The 20,473-nt window shown below is 33.9% G+C and overlaps 1 protein-coding gene across 17 annotated transcripts in view; it reads right to left on the reverse strand.

Annotated features, from left to right (window-relative positions):
- Positions 1-20,473, reverse strand: part of XRCC4 (X-ray repair cross complementing 4) — a 252,062-nt gene that overhangs the window by 59,752 nt on the left and 171,837 nt on the right. For 9 of the 17 annotated variants that reach the window (XR_007409743.1, XR_007409745.1, XR_007409742.1 and 6 more), the window contains one exon: positions 17,212-17,375. The exons of the other annotated variants lie outside the window; for them this stretch is intronic. Coding sequence is in view for 5 of the 9 variants with exons in the window: in XM_049108293.1 (XP_048964250.1) it covers positions 17,212-17,375 (164 nt within the window). In the remaining 4 variants the exon portion in view is untranslated. The remainder of the gene's footprint in view (positions 1-17,211; positions 17,376-20,473) is intronic. 17 annotated transcript variants of the gene reach the window in all.

Below are 20,473 nucleotides of genomic sequence, written 5' to 3' on the forward strand. Positions count from 1 at the left end.
CTTGTAGTACCTATTACTCTTTCCAAGAATGCTTCATAGCCTTACACTCTTCTTTTCCTCAAATCTCTTTAATTATTAAAAAACTGAAAAATTTTAATTGAAGTATAGTTGACATAGATTGATTTCAGATGTACAACATAATGATTCAACAGCTAGAAGCACAATGCTCACCATGGAAAGTGTCGTTACCATCTGTCATGCAACAAAATTATTACAGAATTATTGACTATATTCCCTAAGCTGTACTTTTTCATCCCTGTGACTTATTTATGCCTTGTACTCTTCCTTGATAAACATCATGAATCAAAAATCTTAAAATCCATAAAAATTATTTTAGGGCTTAATATTTCTTGAAACAAAATATACATTTCAGAATATAGTTCTGTATTATAAAAGTCACATTTTTTTTTGTTTTTGAATTTTTACACTCTCTTCAATGAAAAACTCTTATTTTTACTTTAAGCCTCAGTTCACATCATCTAAGTCGTAGCTTTATGGAACCTGATCACCCAGAGCTCATGCTCCACCCCTGTACTCCCACTTCCTTGCCTGTATACCTCTGATAGGGTTCTCACTGCACCATTATTATGTGTTTTTGTGCTTGTCTCCTTCACTAAATGTTGCACACCCCAGTATATTCACTTCCTATGACTGCTACAGTGAATTGCCACAAATGTGGCAATTAAAAACACCGCACATTCATTCTCTCACAGATCTGGAGTCTAAAAAGTCTGAAATCAGTATAACTGGACCAAAATCAACATGGTGGCAGGGCTTGGCTCCTTCTATATCCACTAGGGAAGAATTTGTTCCTTGCTTCTGCCAGTTTCTGGTGATGGCCATATTCCCTGCCTGGCGGTCATTATCACTTTAATCGCTGCCTCTGTGATCACATTGTCTTCTCCTATGTCTGTCTCAACTCTCCCTATACTTACATTTCATAAGGTTACACATAACTGCATGTGGATCCACCTCAATACTCCCAAATAATCTCAGGACATTCTCAAGATGCTTATCTCCATTACATCTACAAAGTCTTTAACCATATATGGTTAACATTCACATATTCCAGAGATTAGGACATGGACCTCTTAGGGGGCAATTAATCAAGTTTATCATACTCAATGAGGAAGAAGTATCTTAATCATGTTGATACCTTTAGTCCTTGCTATATTACCTGGTACAGAGCAGAAGCTATATCATTGTTGACAACCAAATACATACATAATTTCACTGATGTTTTAAATGCGTATAAATTCATGCAAAATTATGAGTTTACAGTGTTTATTAGAATTCAGTATTGAGAAAAACTGACCAGAGACTTTAATAGGCTAATAGTAATGTTTTTAGTGGCCATATATAGTGAATAACTAAATTTGTTTTATAATTAGATTCCCATTTAACATTTAATAATATTCAAAAATTACAAAGATATCAAATAAGATAAAATTCTCCAGACAGCACAATTTATAAACAATTAAGTAACTCTTAAGTCTGAAAGCATAAAACATATAATAAAATAAGAAATAAAAAAAAAAAAAAAAAAAAAAAAAAAAAAATAAAATAAGAAATAGCTTACCAGTACAAGCTTATTATTTTTCCAATTAAAAATAAAATGCACATATTTGCAGTTACTATCTTTAAAAGGGTTGTTTTATTTAAAAATCATAGATACTAGATAATGAAATGTTCACTAATTCATTGAAATCAATTGGATCTCTTGAAGATTGAATATAAATGCCTTTGGTGAATGTCTAGCTGGTCTCCTGGTCTTTGTATTATTTTCGTGTGACTTTATTACGGATAATGAGGGACAGTATCACAACACAGTACAACTTCTTTGCATCTTGATCACGGATGATAAATGTCCATTCTTTGGGGAACATTATACTGTATCTCTGCGATTATATTATGATCCTATCTGTATTCTTCAGTTCCAATTAATGTATGAAATAAGCCCTCCAGACCTGTGCCTGTAAGGTACATAGATCTAACTCCTCTCATACTTTATTTTATGAGATATCAACTTATTCGTATGTTTGTTCTCCAAAGTGTATTTAAGATTGACACCAACTTGAAAAGTAAAAGTTAACTATTAATGCTATTAATAAATACTTGCTGTGGCTTAATAGAACATACAAGGCTATCATGAAAATAATTTAATCTGTTTTTTAAATATTAATAACATAAATGTTTCCATGAAGGAGAGGAATCTAGAAGCTCTGAAAACTCTTATTGTCAAAAGAGTGAGGGATTTCCTTGATATGTTCTGCTATGTCACTTCAAGATATCTGATGAAATTTGTGGCAAATTTCACAACAGTACAAAATTGAAGTGAAACATATAGGTTTATTCTAGTCATGATGCTCAAAACTATTATTTACTGAATTTTGAAACAACACTGTCTACTGAAAGCTGTTATCATCTACTTAGGAACTATTTCTCTTCATTTTGGGTACAGTGAATCTAAACTACTACACATAACAATTTCAGTTTACATTTAGAACCTTTTTGTGCAAATGATTTTCTCTCCCCAGGCCATGTATTACCTAAAAATGGTGTTCAAGAATAATTACCAAAGTAGAGGACTACATTAATTTTATTGTTTTGTTAGAACAAGAGGTAGGATTTATCTATTTTATATAGTTCTTTTTAAACTGATGTCTACCATATGCTATGATTATGTTTTCAGCCTTTTTAAAAAGTTTTATTTATTTAATAAAATAAATACACCCAACATAAGGCTTGGACTCCCAACTCTGAGATCAAGAGTCACATACCTCCCGACTGAGCCAGCAAGCACCCCAATGGTTATGCTTTAAGTAACATTTACCAAAGGAAAGCCTACAGTCTTAGGGGATATCTGAGAATTAAAAGGGAAATATCTAGAGCATGGATGTGATTAAACAATAAATGATATTTTGAGATTATATTCTTGTCTGGACATAAGACGTCCAGCAATTCCTTACTCATAAAGGTATTTGTAACAACAAATAACACACAAAAATTGCCATCTTTATGAAATTTATATTTCAGTGAAAAAAGAGACAAAATAAATTGATATATATTAGATAGTGAAGTATGATATGAAGAAAAATTTGAAAAGGAAGTAGAATGGGAATAGGATGGGATTACAATATTACAGTGTGATCAAAGATGGTCTTCCAGAGAAGTCAAAATGTGAGCCAAAGTGTGGAAGGTGGGAACAAGCTGATACCTAAAGGAAAAACATTCTAGGCAGAGGAATGCTCATGCAGAAGCAGAACTACTACTTTTGTGTTTGAAGAATGTGCAGGAGTCTGGTGTGGCTGGAGCAGAGTGAGCACAAATTAGCTCAGAAAGGGAGATGGGCAGGCAGGTAAAAAGGAAAAAAAAGTTGAGCATAAAAATCCTGTAGCATTAGACTGATGGCACATGTCATGGAAAAGCTAAAACAATGAAATACTGTGGAGCCATTCCCAAGAATGGGTTAGATCTGAATGTGTTGATATTAGAAGAACTCAATGGACAGGGTAAGTACCGTGTATATGCCATGATCCCATTTTGTACATGAATATGTATGTGGTTTTGGTGTTAGAGACAGGTTTTTTAAGAGGACACGTAAGAATCAGATAATCTAAAGTAATCTTTAGACAGAAGATCCAGAGGTGAGGCTTTTAGATTTCAATGTTCTACTTTTCTGTACTACCTTTTTTTTTTTTAATTTTTATTTATTTATGATAGTCACAGAGAGAGAAAGAGAGAGAGGCAGAGACATAGGCAGAGGGAGAAGCAGGCTCCATGCACCGGGAGCCTGATGTGGGATTCGATCCCAGGTCTCCAGGATCGCGCCCTGGGCCAAAGGCAGGCGCCAAACCGCTGCGCCACCCAGGGATCCCAGTACTACCTTTTTAAACCATCTCTCTATATACATTATACTTTATAAAGACCAGAAAGAGAGCTGCATGTGCATCTGCAGCACGGTCTCTCCAGTCAAACCTCAACAGTTGCCAAAGGCGTTGTCTTTTGCCCTTTGGATGCCATCTCAGCATCCTGAAATAAACACTGCAAGTGTTGTTGCCTAACTTCCTTTCACAGAGCTTATCCTGACAATCTTACTAAGTCATAACGTCTTTACTAAGAAAGACTAGTTCCTCAATTTGAGCCTCCTGGCTACTTAGCAACCACATCAACCTTAGCGCTTTCCTTACTAAAACCTCTCCCCACAGACTGGTGTACCAACCACCCAGAATCACTCATATGACAGTTGTCCCTCCTGCCTATAAGCTGTGTCCTCCATCATCCAGAAATGCATTGTCTACTCTTCTCATAGAAAGTCTCTTCTTTCAAAACTCTCCTCCCAAATGGAGACTTGAATTCATTTCCAACTTATTTTTATCACTCAGAACTTCTAAACATACTTTATCCTAAATTAACCATATGTAGGTAGCAGTTCCTTTTGCATTAAAGCACATATTCCCTGTAAGAACAGCAGAGTTTTTCCTTTCTTTAACATTATTTCATTTGAACTTATGTGATTCTCCCTAAACAGTAATAGGTGTTCTATTCATGTTGTTGCATTAACTGACTTAATTTTATTAATTCGTATTGCTTAGAAAATAATTCTATGAAAACATAGGGAATGATGGAGCCTAGAATGATCTATAAATAACCTCAAACCCTTTGCAGTAAATTCTGTAGATTTTTCTGCTCATCATTCTGGGTTAAATTTTTACTACTGTAAAAATTGTAATGCTAAAACCTCTTATTTCCCAGTCTCTTCTGTAAAACTGTTGAGATATTTGGAAAATGAAAATGCAACAAAGGACATCTTGACTCACCGTATCGTTTTCCTTTCCTCTCTGACAGCAAAATCTTACTGGAGAATAACATGCTTTTCTGTAGCTGTAGTAGTTCCCATTTTTTTTTTTTATTTTTTTTTTTTAGCTTTCTGCTGTGTCAAAAAAGTAAGTTGTCCTAGTAGAGGTGATAACCAGAATATATATTCCTATGATCATTCATCCATTTGGAGGTTATTACACAAAAGAGTTTCCTGGCAACTGGACTAGAGTTACGGTAGTAGAGTCTTGTGTTCTGATAGCAGCCTAAGGTTAATCATTCCTAGAAGCCCATGGCCCCATCCAGGCTTTCCAATGACTTTACGAGCACCTAATGCCTTACATATATTAATCTTCCGTGGCTAATTATAACAAACTTGATAGCTTACACAATAGAAATTTACCCTCTTACATTTCTGGAGACACAAGTCTGAAATGAGTCTTAAGGGGCTCAAGTCAAGGGGCTAACAGAGCTATTTTCCCTAAAGAAGCCCTAGAGTATATATATTTCCTTGCTTTTTTCAGTGTCTATATCTATATTTCTTTCAGCCTTTGACTCATGTCCCCTTCCTATATGGTCAAAATCAGTAGCTTAGCATCTTCTCTGACACTTCTTCTATCACAGAGCCTCTTTCTCCTTCTAATAAGGATACTTGGACCTGCATATAGGGCTCATCTGGATAATCCAGGATAATTTCTGCATCTCAATATACTTAATTTAATCAGAGCTATAAAATATATTTGGCATATAAAGCAACATTCAGAGGCTCCAAAGATTAGGACCTAGATACATCTTCGGGAACTAATTCAGCCTACTACATGATGCTCTCCTCTTCCACCTAACATCATATGGCGGTAACATATTCACAGGTCCCAGGCAGTAGGAAAAGTTGATATCTTTGAGGGGAGGAGGAAAAGGAGGAGGCATTATTCTGCCAGCCACAGAAAGGTATAATAAATAATAAATAATAAATGTGAGAACATGACAACAAATAATAGAAGTTTTTATCACCTTCTCCATATCTAGCCCATCCTTCCTATTTAGCTCTTCTTGCTGCTCTCCTAAGCTTCCTGCTACAGTTAATCAAATCTAAACAAGTGACCAAACTGCCTCCCTGCCTTTGCTTATCTTGCTCAAGTAAGTAGAATGGCCTCCTCCTTCCTTTCCACACAGCTTTAATCCTCACTCATTATTGCAGTGACCAACACAAATCCTTCCTACTTCTTAAAATCTTTCCCCCATTACTTCAGCTTAAAGGAAATTTTGGGAAATCCTGTAGTGCTGCATTTACCCCTATAAGATTTATGACCATGTGTAGTTTTCTTCACATATGATCACATCTTTATCCCCATCAGAAAGAAATGTAAGCTTCCAGAGGTCAGAAAATCTATTTTGCATTCACAGCTAATTTGCCATTCCTGAATATACCAAAAGAAAATTTATACAACTAAGCTCCAAGAATTGGCATATAACATTGTGTAAATTTGAGGTGCTCAACCCATTGGTCTAATATATTTATACATTAGAATATATTTCCTATCTATAGAATATGTCTAAACTTCTTATAACACAAAAAGTTAGTTTTGAAATTTTTATTAATTTGCTGTTTTACCTTTGTATTTAAATCAGTCACCAATTGTAGAGAGATGACAGCAATGGTATATGAAAGTTCTTATTAATTTGAAACATTTCATCTTAAAAACACAATTAGAAATATACTTACTGATTTTTTAGGTTTAGGAGATATATATTTAATAAGAATCTTTTCCTATTAGGTAAAGAATGTCCCAAATAATTATAAGTACTTACATTTTCTTAGAATGTAAAGATAAATATTCTCAAAGAGAGCTTTCGAATTAAGGACAAAAAACATGTTCAAAAGTGTGGAGAACTTTTAGCATTGGCCTTTCTCAGGAAACCAGGAAACTACTTTACAAATGCCTATATTCATATATTAAACGAGATTTTTATTTTCTCCAAAATACAAATGGTCAAAAGTCGCCAATTTCTATGATATTAACTTAATCCCACACATATATTTTCCATTCAAATATCTCACACCTTGTGTCTATGCTTCCATCCATTAATCTCTCCATGATATTTATGTCTATTATATTGAAATAAATGGACTGCTACAGTGAGTTAATGCTTTCATAGTAATACAACTACATAAGAATTTCTCAGTGATCCAAATTTCATTTTATTGGTGAAACTCCTTCTTTAAATGAAATCTTGTAGAAATCATCTATCAAACAAAATATAAAAAAGTTGATCTGCTGCAGGAATGAGGGAGAAGCGGTGGGAGGAAGACCCACTTATTTACCACCAGCTACCTTGGTCCTCCAAAATATATTTGACAAATTTTTAGGGCTTTATGAAATATAGTTGGAAAAAAGGGGAATAGATAATATACTTTAGTAAGACACAGAGTATACCACGTGCTTCATAAAGACTTCCTTTAACAAAAGTTAAAACATAAAGTTCAATTATTTAGTACTCCCAAGTTATCTGATCTAGAATTTTCTGCCTGGAATTCCATATGGTTCTAGGCAGCCAATCTCATACAGTTTGTGTGTAGAGAGTCGTATATACAATCACAAAATGCCTCCTGGCTTTCACCCTACTTTTGAAGCACTCTCTCTACAACTTTCTCTACAACCTTCCAACAATGTTCTATACTGCAACTAAAAAAGAACTGCTTTCTGCCTCTCACCCACAGTTTGTGTTTTCCTACTTCTGTGCTTCTGAATCTGTCATTTTCTGTTAAAATACTGCCTTGCCTCCATCAGTCACAATTCCAGCCCATTGCCACCGTGGTATAAAACTTCTTGATAGTCATGATTGAATATGCCCTCTACTCCAGAGTATGACACTGTTTATTATTCTCTTAAAACAACTGAAACGCTCTCTTTATAGTTTTCCTGACACACATATCCTGTTTTATCTGAAAAAGTATAGATTTTGGGCATTTGTTCATCCCTTGGCTTAATTATTATTATATTCAGGGGGTTACATTAGGGATAGCTGGTAGCCCCTCAGTGTTGAATGTGGTAAAAAATCTTTTAAAATTTCTGTGGCAGGGCCATATGAGAAAGAAATATCACTTATTCTCTACAACTCTTTACCTGCCCCCCCCCCAACTCCAAACAACTGGCTAAAACAATGTATAACCACTTTTTAGAACAAATCAGTACACATTACTAGTTTGAATTGATTAAATTAAAAATCAGAATAAACATTCCTGGAAACCTTTCAGAATTCTTCTATTAGCAATAAAGTGAGCTGGACTAAAATACTTTGGGAAAAACTCTTATACCTCTCCAATATGTGGCCAGAGTGAGGCTAGAACACATAATAGGGGTAGAGGGAAGGATGGTAAGTGTTCCCTCCTCCCTCTGGCATAGTAAAAGCCTGGAATTCCAAATACAAGCAATTCTGACCAGTTACTCCCACAAAAATAAGGTCTGACCAAAGAGTGAAACATTGAAATGCTTTACAGACTTACAAAATTTCCCTTCTTCCTTTCCCCCCTTTTTTGGTATGTTCTGTTTTCTGTTCCGTATTTTGTGCCTCAGGAGGGAAGAAAAAACCACAAAGATGAGTCAGGGTTTCCAGCCTCTTAATAGAGACACTGCCCCAGCTGAAGCACTTCAGTGATGCAGATTGCTATTGCCTAATCAGTCCTTTGACAGCGTTGGGAGGGATACTGCCACTGTGGCTTTGTTCCCATCATCCACAGTCAATCAATGCCATGTACTGCTTACTTAATTTGAAAATCCTGAACTATAGAAAATATCAAATGACAATGGCTGGGAACCGTATCACACCATTTCTATGATACTGATGATACTGACACTTCCTGTCAATTATATATTATTAACACACAGTCTTAATCATTTGACCCTTAAAAAGTCAATCTTAAGAGTCCACAATCTTAAGAGATTTACTGATCACTTGAAAGATTTTTTTTTTATTAAGTTTGGCCCTGCTTTAAAATGCAACTATCAAGTCTAACATGGGAATTCAATAATGATCTGTGATTTCATGTACTGAAATCTTTTCATGTTTAAATGAGATGAACATAGAAATGACTAATTAATCTTGAATAAATTTTAATGTGATGACAAATTCTATGGTTTTAATAAGTACTCATTTTCCTGCTTTTTAATCCTCATGAATATTGATAGATACATATATAAGCACTCATTATGCATCTGCCCATTTAGGTATCATAACAGCACTTGATGAGGACCACATGGTTTCTGCACTCTAGGAATGTACAATCTTCAGTAGAAAATGCACTAGAATGTTTAGGGATAAAATTGGTATGAATTGGTAAAATTGGTTTTGGTTCAGTTTCTCGGTAGTTGGACACTCATGAAAAATGATGCTACTGAAAACTTCTGCAAAATACAATCTTCCATTTTCCTGACTTAATAGAGGAGGTGGATCAAAATTTAACATCTCCTTCGGGTGATCATTCTGAGAATCAGTTCTCGTTGTGCTATGATTCAGAAGAGACTGTGATATTCATTGGACATTGTTATTTAAAAGAATACTTAATATCATCTTTCTTTTAATTAATTCTTCTTGAATTTCTTATTATTGAGGCTTTATATAATTAAGCTGCGGCTAAAATAGGGATCGCAATATTCACAAGAGGTACCAAAGAGCTGAGTCAGGAGACTAGAGTCAATGATGCCCTGAGTAACTTAAGAAATGCCTCTTTTGCAAAGTGGCATCAACAATAAATCCATTCTATGTACTTCCCAAGACTACTGTATGGGTAAAACAATGATAATGATGATAGTGATAATAATAATATAAATATATAGAAAAGAAAGAAATAAAAAGCAGGTTATTTTTTTATTTTTGTAAATCAGAATAAAAAGCTATAGTATAGGCTCCTCTAGCCAAGAATTCTACAATTTTATCTGTAGTTTCCCAGTGAAATAGCTGAGAAAGTTGCTTTTTGTACTGAGGCTAAATTATGATGAATCCCTCATTGTAAAACATACTGTTGAATGAACCCTTTTATATTCTTTGGCAAGTCTGAGTTAATTTCTCCAGAATAACCAACTTTTAAAAACACATTACTTGTATTAAGCCCAAAACTATAATCAATCAGACATACTACACTATTCATTCTATTAAATTACAGACATGCATGTCTTCTAAGTTTCTGATTTCTTACTATGAACTTATCTAAGAACACCTTGTATTGGTTATTTTCAAAAATATTCTTATACTAAGAGTTTTACATTAAACAATTTATCAACTCATATTTGAGGATAGATTGTATGTGTATGATTTTATTTTATTTTATTATTATTTTTTTTATGATAGTCACACACACACACACAGAGAGAGAGAGAGAGAGAGGCAGAGACACAGGCAGAGGGAGAAGCAGGCTCCATGCACCGGGAGCCCGACGTGGGATTTGATCCTGGGTCTCCAGGACCGCGCCCTGGGCCAAAGGCAGGCGCTAAACCACTGCACCACCCAGGGATCCCTATGTGTTGTTTAGTTAGCAACAATGTTTTATTGCTATGGATATATATATACCCTAACATTATGGTAGCAAACTCCATATTTACACAGTCATTATTTTTTTCCAGGACAGACTGAATTACAGAGTATTCCAATTTATACCATTTTGTTAATTTCTGAATAGGTCATACACGTATTTGACGCAAAACTTTTCAAAGTACAAAACAGTACACAAGAACTGGATTCTCCCTTCATCCATATGTCCTCAGCCAATAGTTAACCTCTAAGAACTAAGTAAGCACTGTGATCAATTTTTCAGCCATACTTCCAGAGATAAATTCTAATGAAACTGAATTTTAATGCTTTCAGATCTATACTAAGTTATGTGATAGGCCATCACGTACGATAGAATTTTCTAAAAGGTGTTCCCTTAGACTATAAGTCCTTTGAAATGTTCAGTTACCCAATCATTTTGCAAAACACAACATATCCCTAACTCCACTTTGAGATTCCAATTACATATCCAGACTCTGAATTCTTCAGGCTGGGAATACATATAACTTTGTTCAACTTAAAATTTCTTAAGCTTATTTTATCACAGAATACTTTTCTTCCTCCTTACCCAAGAACACTTATAAACAGCCTGTAAAATTAATTTATTTTAAAACTGAAGAGTAACTATCCAAGTAAAAAATGGACTTATAAGGTATCGATATTGGTTTATGATTATAATGAATGCACCACACTAACAGAAGATGTGAATAATAGGGTAAGATGAATGTGGTATATATGGAAACACTATTATCTTTTCAATTTTTTTTTAAATCTAAAACTATTCTAAAAAGTGAAGCCTATCTATAAAAAAAGGTTAATTTGGGAGCTATAAATGGAACATTAAATAACATAAAAAGGCACATTAAGAAATCCAACTTCTAGACTCAGTTCTAGTTATTTGGTGCCAGGAGGCCTTGGTCACATCACTATAATGGTTTCCTTGGTTGCAAAACGATCATTAAGGCTTGTTTCTTCCTTCCTCCCACATTTCCCCCAATCACTATAAAATCATTCTAAAATATAATAGAGGTAGAATTAGTTTGTTTCTATGTTTATTTGCTTTTAATTCAGAAATTCAACTCTGTTCAGTAATTCAATTTAAGAAATATTTTTAGATAGCTTTCTCATAACAACCAATTTGAGAATGTCTTTAGGATGCCTGGGTGGCTCAGTGGTTGAGCATCTGCCTTTGACTCAGGGTGTGATCCTGGAGACCCGGGATCGAGTCCCACATTGGGCTTCCTGCATGGAGCCTGCTTCTCCCTCTGCCTGTGTCTCTGCCTCTCTCTCTTGTGAATAAATAAATAAAATCTTAAAAAAAAAAAGAATGTCTTTAAAAAGAAACATAAGTTTTTGTTTCCTGAAGCAAATAAAACATCTCAGTCTGACCTAAATATCAATTTATGCAATTTATGTGAAAATTTTACAGAAGCAAAGCAAAGGTAAATTTCTTCTAGAGATGATCTAAATGACTACCTATTTGGGAGGGCTCTCAACTCTTGATTATCTGGTAGAAGATAACTAAAGTTGTAATTAGCCACAGAGAGTGTATTTTTGAAGAAATTAAAATTACTATAAATCAGTAAAACATCTGGATACCAAAAGATATTTTGTAGTAACCAAGGGATGGTACTGAGCTGTCTAGGATAGCCTGACAAACTAGGCCCTCCCCATCCATTCCTCAGCCCACGCACCAGTGCTGTGATATATTCCAACACTGAAGAGCAAGGACTTTGGTTGAACCTAGGTAAGGGAAAGCAATGGAAGAAAAAGGAAGCGTGTGTCTGCTTAATTCAAGTCTCATGAATACAAGGGATCTTAACTAAGAAGTTGTTTTACAGTCCATTATATTTTGGCAATTTATGTGGCCTTAAATCAAAGTACTTATATTACTTTTACACTTTTGGATAATATCTGTGGACTGTGTTCTGAAATACTAGTTCACTGATAAATTTATTTTATGTCATATTGTTATTAGTTTTGTAGTTTTGTTTTACCCACAACTCTGGGTAATCTGTGGTTTCCTTTCAATCTATTCATCACTCCAATTATACCAGTTAATCAAGGGTTGACTGTAGTTGAGTTCAAAGTAATTAGTTTTACTATATTCTTAAATTGTTTCCTTATTTACCCTGCGTCATCTGCAAATATTATCAAAAGTTTTCCCTAATTTTATTTGTAGCCATTTTTTGAACTTGAAATTGTGTTCATTTGAATCATTACCTCAAATCTTTCATTCTCAAACAGTTTTCTCCACATAATATTAACTAAATATAAATAGGCTATGTGGTGTTCTTTGTCTCTTTAATTGAATTTTCTATTGTGTTATTTGTAGGATTTTGCTAGATTATACTTGATTTTCACAAGTTATTGCAATACACAATTAAGGATATTTTAATTGACTCATTTTTAAAAGCTTGCCATAAAAGTAATTTCTCGTTTTTACAGTTAAGAAGTATTATAAATTATTTCTGGTATTTATTTTTCTTACACTTTATTATTATATTACAGTAATTATAATTAAAGCTTTCTCATAGTAAAAACATTCTGTCATCAACCAACATTTATGTGACCTTTCCTATACTACATCATAACTGTTTCTATAAATGCAAGCTTTAATTTTACCCTGAGTGAGAAATATCTGAAACTTTTCACAGCGCATAAACAAATAATCCTTTACTTTTCCTTTACTGCTAGGGCAGCAATATAGTATACAGAATGGACTTTAGATTGTTACTATTCGAGTTTGATTCTCTTTTATACCACTTATTATCTGTCACTCTTTGTGGTTCAGTCCTATAAAAACAGGGATAAAAATACTGCTATCTCATATAATTAGTAGAAGAATTAACTGAGGTAATGCACAGACAGCCCTTTGAAAAATTGTTGGGCACCTGGGTGGCTCAGGGGTTGAGTGTCTGCCTTCGGCTCAGGTCATGATCCTGGGGTCCTGGGATCCAGTCCTACATCTGGCTCCCTGCGAGGGGCCTGCTTCTCCCTCTGGCTATGTCTCTGCCCCTCTCTCTGTGTATCTCATAAATAAATAAATAAAATCCTAAAAAAAAAATTGTAAGTCCTTAATAGTATTAGTGATTATTATTTTTATTGGTGGTGTGATTTTTCACCATCCCCAAACCCTTAAAAACCATTTCTCCTTGAATTAGGTATGTCATAATTGGCTTTCTATTAAACACGAGACTACAATTTTTGGTGAATAACTAAGGATGCTAAAGCACTTAACTTTTTTGTACCTTAAAAATAGGCAATTTAAGAGCCTACTTGTAAGACAAATGTCTCTGTGACCTATAAGAAAAAGAAATTGAGTTATGGTATCTTTTATTTGCATATATATATATATGTATATACATATATACATATATACATATATATATATATATTCCATAAGTCTATTTTTAGAGCAGTCTATGATCTTATTCTCTAATACTGTCTAAAGTTAAATAGTCTTCACTGTTAGGTATCTCTTCTCACAGTCAATCCCCAAAAGCAAAAATACTCCCTTTTTCTGTTACATACTATTAACAGATACTTAACAACACTTAACACACTGGTGTATTCCCTAAATAATCTTAGAAAACTCAAATGTTTCTAAGCATAGAGTTTTGATGAAATTCACTTCACAAATGCAAACGGGGCAAATACCCAACAAAACTCTATTTTCTTTGTAATTTTCGTTTAGATGGAAATTAGCAAATGTAAAAGTGCATGTAGCTTAAATGTGAATAAGTGAAATTAAAATTAATCTGCGTGATACTTCTATATAGCACAAGAATTCTACAGGGAAGAGATTCCTCCATAACTTAGTTCTGTTTTTTATTTTATCATAGACTCAAAGCCCATAAGTGGTATGAAGCATGACTTAAATTTAAATTTAGGAGGAATATCAACTGGCTATTATAAATGACAGTAATAACAACAGCTACTGCGGAGAACACCATGGTGGCATAGTTGTGTCCAGAGTTATTTCTCAAATACCAGTTTAGTTTTCATTTGCATGTCCTGTACAAGGGTGTCATAATTAAGGTTAAAACAAAGGAGTTGCATTCAAAGTAAAAGGGTGTGCTGAAATAAAATAGCAAAAAAAGATGAATAGGATAGGCAAAGGGGAGACATGACTCCAAGGGATTGTATATTACATCTCTGTCAATCATTTTGGAAATCTTCCAAACATTACATCAAATAAAGTCAAACTCAGCAGAGATTTGAATTCATATAGTTTTTACTTTGCCATAAAGCAATGTTAAATAAATACTTGAGATATTTGGAAAGGAGAGCAGAGAAGGAAAAAAAGATCAAGGTCATCCTTATTTGCTACTTCTCTTTTTTCTTCCAATGGAAAGCATCAAACTCTACTTTAAATCTCACAACACATCATCCCTCACATCTCTCATCTGGATTTACACTAGCCTCCTAACTGGTCTTCCAGAGCTCCACTTTTGCCCACTTGCAATCAATCTACCACAGAGCAGGAAAAGTTATTTTCTCACAGTGTAAATCAAATAACAAATTCACTGTTTAAAACCCTGCAAAATCTTCCCAAAGCACATAGAATAAAATCCAAGGTCCCTTATTTAGGCCTTCAGGCTCTGCATGATATGGCTTCTGCCTATATCCCCAAGCTACACTCACCTCCACACAATTACATATATGCAAACGTGAGTGCAAGTGTGTGCTTGTGTTCCTTCCTGGGTATGTTCCTACCTAGCCATGTTGTTTCTTCCACCTTAGAGACTTTGCATAGGTCATTCTTTCTTCATGGAACAAGTATTTCACTTCTAAAAGTCTAGTTCCTTCTGTTTACATGCATCTTAAATGCTACCTGCCTTGAGTCCTTCCTGAGTAACTATGTCAACTACCCATTTGTTTCCTTTTTAGCATATATCACTGTGTACAATTTTTTATATTTAACAGATTTTTATAGAGTTACTCACCCAACATGTAAGCTCTACAATGACAGAGAGGTGTATCTTTTCTGATGACATCTTTTCAATGTACAATTTTTTATGACAGAAATATAAGGTAGATTATTCTACATATACATCATTTTTTCCACTTTGAAATAACAGGACAGTGTTTTAGAATATGTGTCTCATACTACTCGTGATGTTTGATGGAAGAGTGGTTCTACTGTCAAATAATACTTTGCAAGTTCTGCCCACTATATGTATCTCTTAAGGGTCCATGATGCACATCAGGATATGAAAAGCTTTGAAAAATAAATAAACCCTTTTATTCAATCCACTGATTCCTATATTTGTAAATTCTACAAATCCCTTCATTTCCTTATTTAGCATTTATTAATCTCCTGAGAAACTCGTGTTTTACCTAAGAAACTCTAAGAAATAATGCTACAGATTTCCAGGGAAGAATGAATTGTTGACTTTTCTATTTACCTAAATGGATTAAAGGATTTCATCACAGCACCAAATCATGATCCCATAAAACCTCTTGTTTTATAAAAATATCTTTAAAGTTGTTCTAAAAAAAAAGTCTTAAGAATATCTAAAATAGTAAAAAAACAAAACAAAACAAAAAAACAAAACAAAACAAAAAAGCCAGGGCTGTGAAAAAAGTATTATCACTAAAGCTAAATAAAATTTATATAAACTAGTAATAAATCACTAACTTATGTATGCCTAAAATTCAGGCCTTAACCCAGGTTTTGTATTTTTTTGTTTAATTTTTGATACCTGATCCTTTAACTCTAAGTATGTTAGTATTTTTATTATTAGTTATTTTTGCTTGTGATCTAATAATAAAGCAATCTGAAGTCTTCTCAATTAACCCCTACAAACCTATCTAGATAGAATTTGCTGCTAATGGTTGTCTCTGCCCATAGTTTTTATAGGCTACATATATCATCTAAAGGAATCAAAGTATTACTTGGATGTACCCTGCTCCTAAAAGTCCTTTTAGTCATTTCTCCAGAAGTTTCACTGATAGTTATGAACACTTGGGGTACAAGACTTTTTAAAAGTCTGATACAGTGAAGATAAATTTCCATTGGTAATGCTATTTTATTATTCCACCCTTGAATCATTTCACAACCTTACATTTTTGTTCAAAACACCAAAAATTTAAACTCTGAAATCCAACAATACTGGATCTTTGTTTTTGTTGCCTGTTATCTTATTATAGTTCCTTGGCACAAAATCATATTTGGGCAGAAAAAGGTCTCTAAGTTCTCCCTCTGTACTTGAAAACTTTTGTAGAAATACACACCACTGATTAGAGCACAACTGTGACTATTTGCCTACCAACAGATGGTATTATTATTAATGGTTAGTCATGCTCATTTTTAATCATATTTTATTCTTTAGTCCACACAGCATTTAAAGTATTATTTATGCCTATATATGATGAAGAGAAAGAGTTATACATCTTTGAACATTTGGGGAAAAGATTTAAAGAGTTAGATAATAATGGTATTAATAATCACAATTTTTAAAATTAAACCAACATTTTAAAATACTCCTATCTTGGTCATTTTACAGTATTAATTTAAAATGTGTGGGAAATATCAGAAAGGGAGACAGAACGTAAAGACTGCTAACTCTGGGAAACGAACTAGGGGTGGTAGAAGGGGAGGAGGGCGGGGGGTGGGAGTGAATGGGTGACGGGCACTGGGTATTATTCTGTATGTTAGTAAATTGAACACCAATAAAAAAATAAAAATTAAAAAAAAAAAAAATAAAAGATCTTTTGCAAGATACTCTATGCTGGGTTCTATACTTCTAAATTTTTATATATTCTAACCTTTTTCTCAGGTAATCTGAAGTAAAAACATATTCATTCACTCATTTATTAACTTAGCAAATATCTAATGCATACCTAATAAAGTACAAGTTTGGGGATGCCTTGGGTGGCTTAGGAGGTTGAGCATCTGCCTTTGGCTCAGAGCATGATCCCGGAGTCCTGGGATTGAGCCCCACGTCGGGCTCCCTGCAAGGAGCCTGCTTCTCTCTCTGCCTGTGTCTCTGCTTCTCTCTCTGTGTCTAATGAATAAATAAATTAAATTGAAAAAATAAAGTACAAGTTTCTTGCTAAATGCCATGGAATACAGAAGATACAGATATCCTATCTCACCTCTCAAACAGTACGCAAACCGAGAATGGAGGTAAGGCATGTACATAAAAAACAGGCAAAATGGGTCAAATATTAGATGATAGGCTAACAGCCTATAAGTTCAAAGACAGATTGTTCTCATGATTTCCAAAAGTGATTTTAGGAGGATAGGACTATGAAAAAAGAAGGGAATAAGAATTTTCTAGCAGAGAGAGAGTACAGGAAATAAAAAAAAAGAAAAGAAAAAAGAGGAGGATTTCTGTGCATTCAGTTCACTCAAATGTTAACTAGCCTGTAAGAAAGAGAATAAAAGTACTGCTGTGTTCAACTTACAGACCTATAACTTAATTTTACCTACAAAAAGAAATTAAATCATTTCATTAATTTTGAAAATATGGTACTATTCAAAATGTCATTTATATGAAATAAAGTAATGTCATTTCATTACCAAAAGGCAAACAGTGGGAAAGTGAAATGCATATTTAAAGACTTGCTTCAAATTAGATTTTGGAGCTTAAGTTTTTGGGTAATGAATACCATGAAACACTATGAATTCTTCAGCAGAAAAATATTCAGTCAATCTCAATTATTCTGGGGGATACTTACTGGAAGTAGTAATAATTGTAATCAGAAACTGCTCAGGGCAAGTGTTTTTCAAAATCCCATGAGACTCTCCAGTAAACGTGGTGTTCTAAATTCAGACACATTTGGGAATGTTGGTTCAATAAAGTTAACATGTAAATGCATAACTGTGAATCTCAGAAAAGGGTTAGAGTCTGCAAACTTTCCTAAAAGTATATGACAAGAGAACTTGTTATTTGCCAGATAACCTACCATTTCAAGGAACAACTATGAGATGCTGTTCTAAGAAGAAATTATGGAATTCATTCTTCTGTACAAACTTTGATAGTATTGCTTTGCCTTTATGTCTTATTCATAAGATGTCAAGTCCTGCACCTTGCCCTACACCCTCCTATTCACAAAATCTATAGCATACACATGTATATATAAATATAAAATTTTATATACATATATATCTTTTCTCCTTCAATCTTTCTCAAATAAAAAATCTTAACACATAGTGCTTCCATATCAGCTGTCACAGAGGACAACATCTAATAAATTAAGATGGTTTGTCAAATAAAGTTAGTAAGTAATCAATCAGGTGTATACAAATTTTAAAAGAATAGGTCTGGCTATACCTCAGATATAAATGCAAACAGGAAAGTAGTACAAGAGTAGCTACAGTCTGAGGGAAAATGGTCTATTCTGCTGGCCCAAGAATTCTACCCAAGTGTCTATCCATCTGGCTTAAACATAAGGGCAGTAATGAGTTTTTATCCAAGGATAGCTTTGTGATTATACTTAGGGGAATGTATTTAAACTTTCTGTTCTTTTATCCTTCCAAAAAACAAAATAAAATTAAAAATATAGGAAGAAAATATAGGCAAATTTTATAGGAAAATGATATATCTTAATATTTTATAAATTTCATAATTGCATAATCTTGGTATGGACTATGACATACAATTAAACAAGTATGAACTGAAAGGACTCCTCTTAATTACCTACCACCTCCAGCATTCTCATTTACAAATGAAATTTTAAGAGGTCTATAGGGGTAGTAAATGAACCTCAAAGTCATACAAATTTGTGGCATAATCAGGCATAGAAACCAGGTCTTTAAACTCATGTCCTTTCATCTTTCCATCACAGTGCCTCCCATCTTTTTGTTTTATTTTGTTTTTGAAAATCTTGATACATCTCAGAAAAAAACGATACACAAGCATATTTTGCGCTTGTGTTTTAACACACTTAAATGTTTGGAGAAGTGAAAAGCTACCAATAAGGTTTATTTATTTTCTACGTGAGTTTATTCATATTCACCCTCTGATTTTAAAGTCTTATAAACAAATGCATAATCGACTTAACCGAATAAATAAAAGCCCAACAAAGTAATTATTATGTGAATGTACTATATTAACCTTTTAAAAGTCACGTTACTATTATATTTAAGGAAGAGTGTATTTGTACCTGCCAAGATTCCTGAGGGTGGTAATTTTGTAGCATTTTAAAAATCTCTAAGGATTGAATACACAAAAGAATAAAACTATGATTTATTTAAGGAAAATTGTGAAGAAGTCAGACTTCTTTGTACTACTTTAAATCCCTAAGCTCCCTAAATTACTACATGAGATCTTAAACAAGATGTCACAAATAATAAAAATTCTCCCTTTGTGCAAATATAAAGTGAAACAGATTTTTTTCCAATTATTTTTCAATTAAGTAACCATTAGGTTGAGTCTTAGTGATGTGCTTTATAAAGTTCCAAGTAATAAAGATTGCTTTTTACCAGAGAATCCTTGCAATCACATGGCACAGAATATAATCACAGCACTTGAAATGTAATAATCCTGCAATAGACATTTACAAAATGAATAAAATATAGATAGTAAAGTTTTGATTTTATTTTATTTTTTAAATATTTTTGTTTATTCATGAGAGACACACACACAGAGAGAGGCAGAGACAAAGGCAGAGGGAGAAGCAGACTCCTCACAGGGAGCCAGATGCAGAACTCAATCCCTGGACCCCGGGATCATGCCCTGAACTGAAGGCAGATGCTCAACCACTTAGTCACCCAGTCGTCCCTGATTTTCTTAAATTAATAAAAGTATTCACTCTATATATAATCCCATGTAATATATATAACTTCATTTTTATAGTTTTTCAATTGCAAAAATGGAATTTAGTCAAAAAAGAATGTTTCAATTCTCCATTTGTTTATGGATTCAATAAATTTATCACAGGAGGGAGGTCAAGTTCATTTCACTTCTTATGTGTAAAGAGCTGGGAAGTCATCACCCCTATCCTTATAAGAAAAAGCTAAACTGGGATGCCTGGGTGGCTCAGCAGTTGAGTGCCTGCCTTCATGCCCAGAGCATGATCCTGGAGTCCCAGAATCGAGTCCCACATCAGGCTCCAGGCTCCCCGCATGGAGCCTGCTTCTCTCTCTGCCTGTGTCTCT

The sequence above is a fragment of the Canis lupus genome, chromosome 3 (genome assembly GCF_003254725.2).
Source record: "Canis lupus dingo isolate Sandy chromosome 3, ASM325472v2, whole genome shotgun sequence".
Classification (NCBI taxonomy): Eukaryota; Metazoa; Chordata; class Mammalia; order Carnivora; family Canidae; genus Canis; species Canis lupus.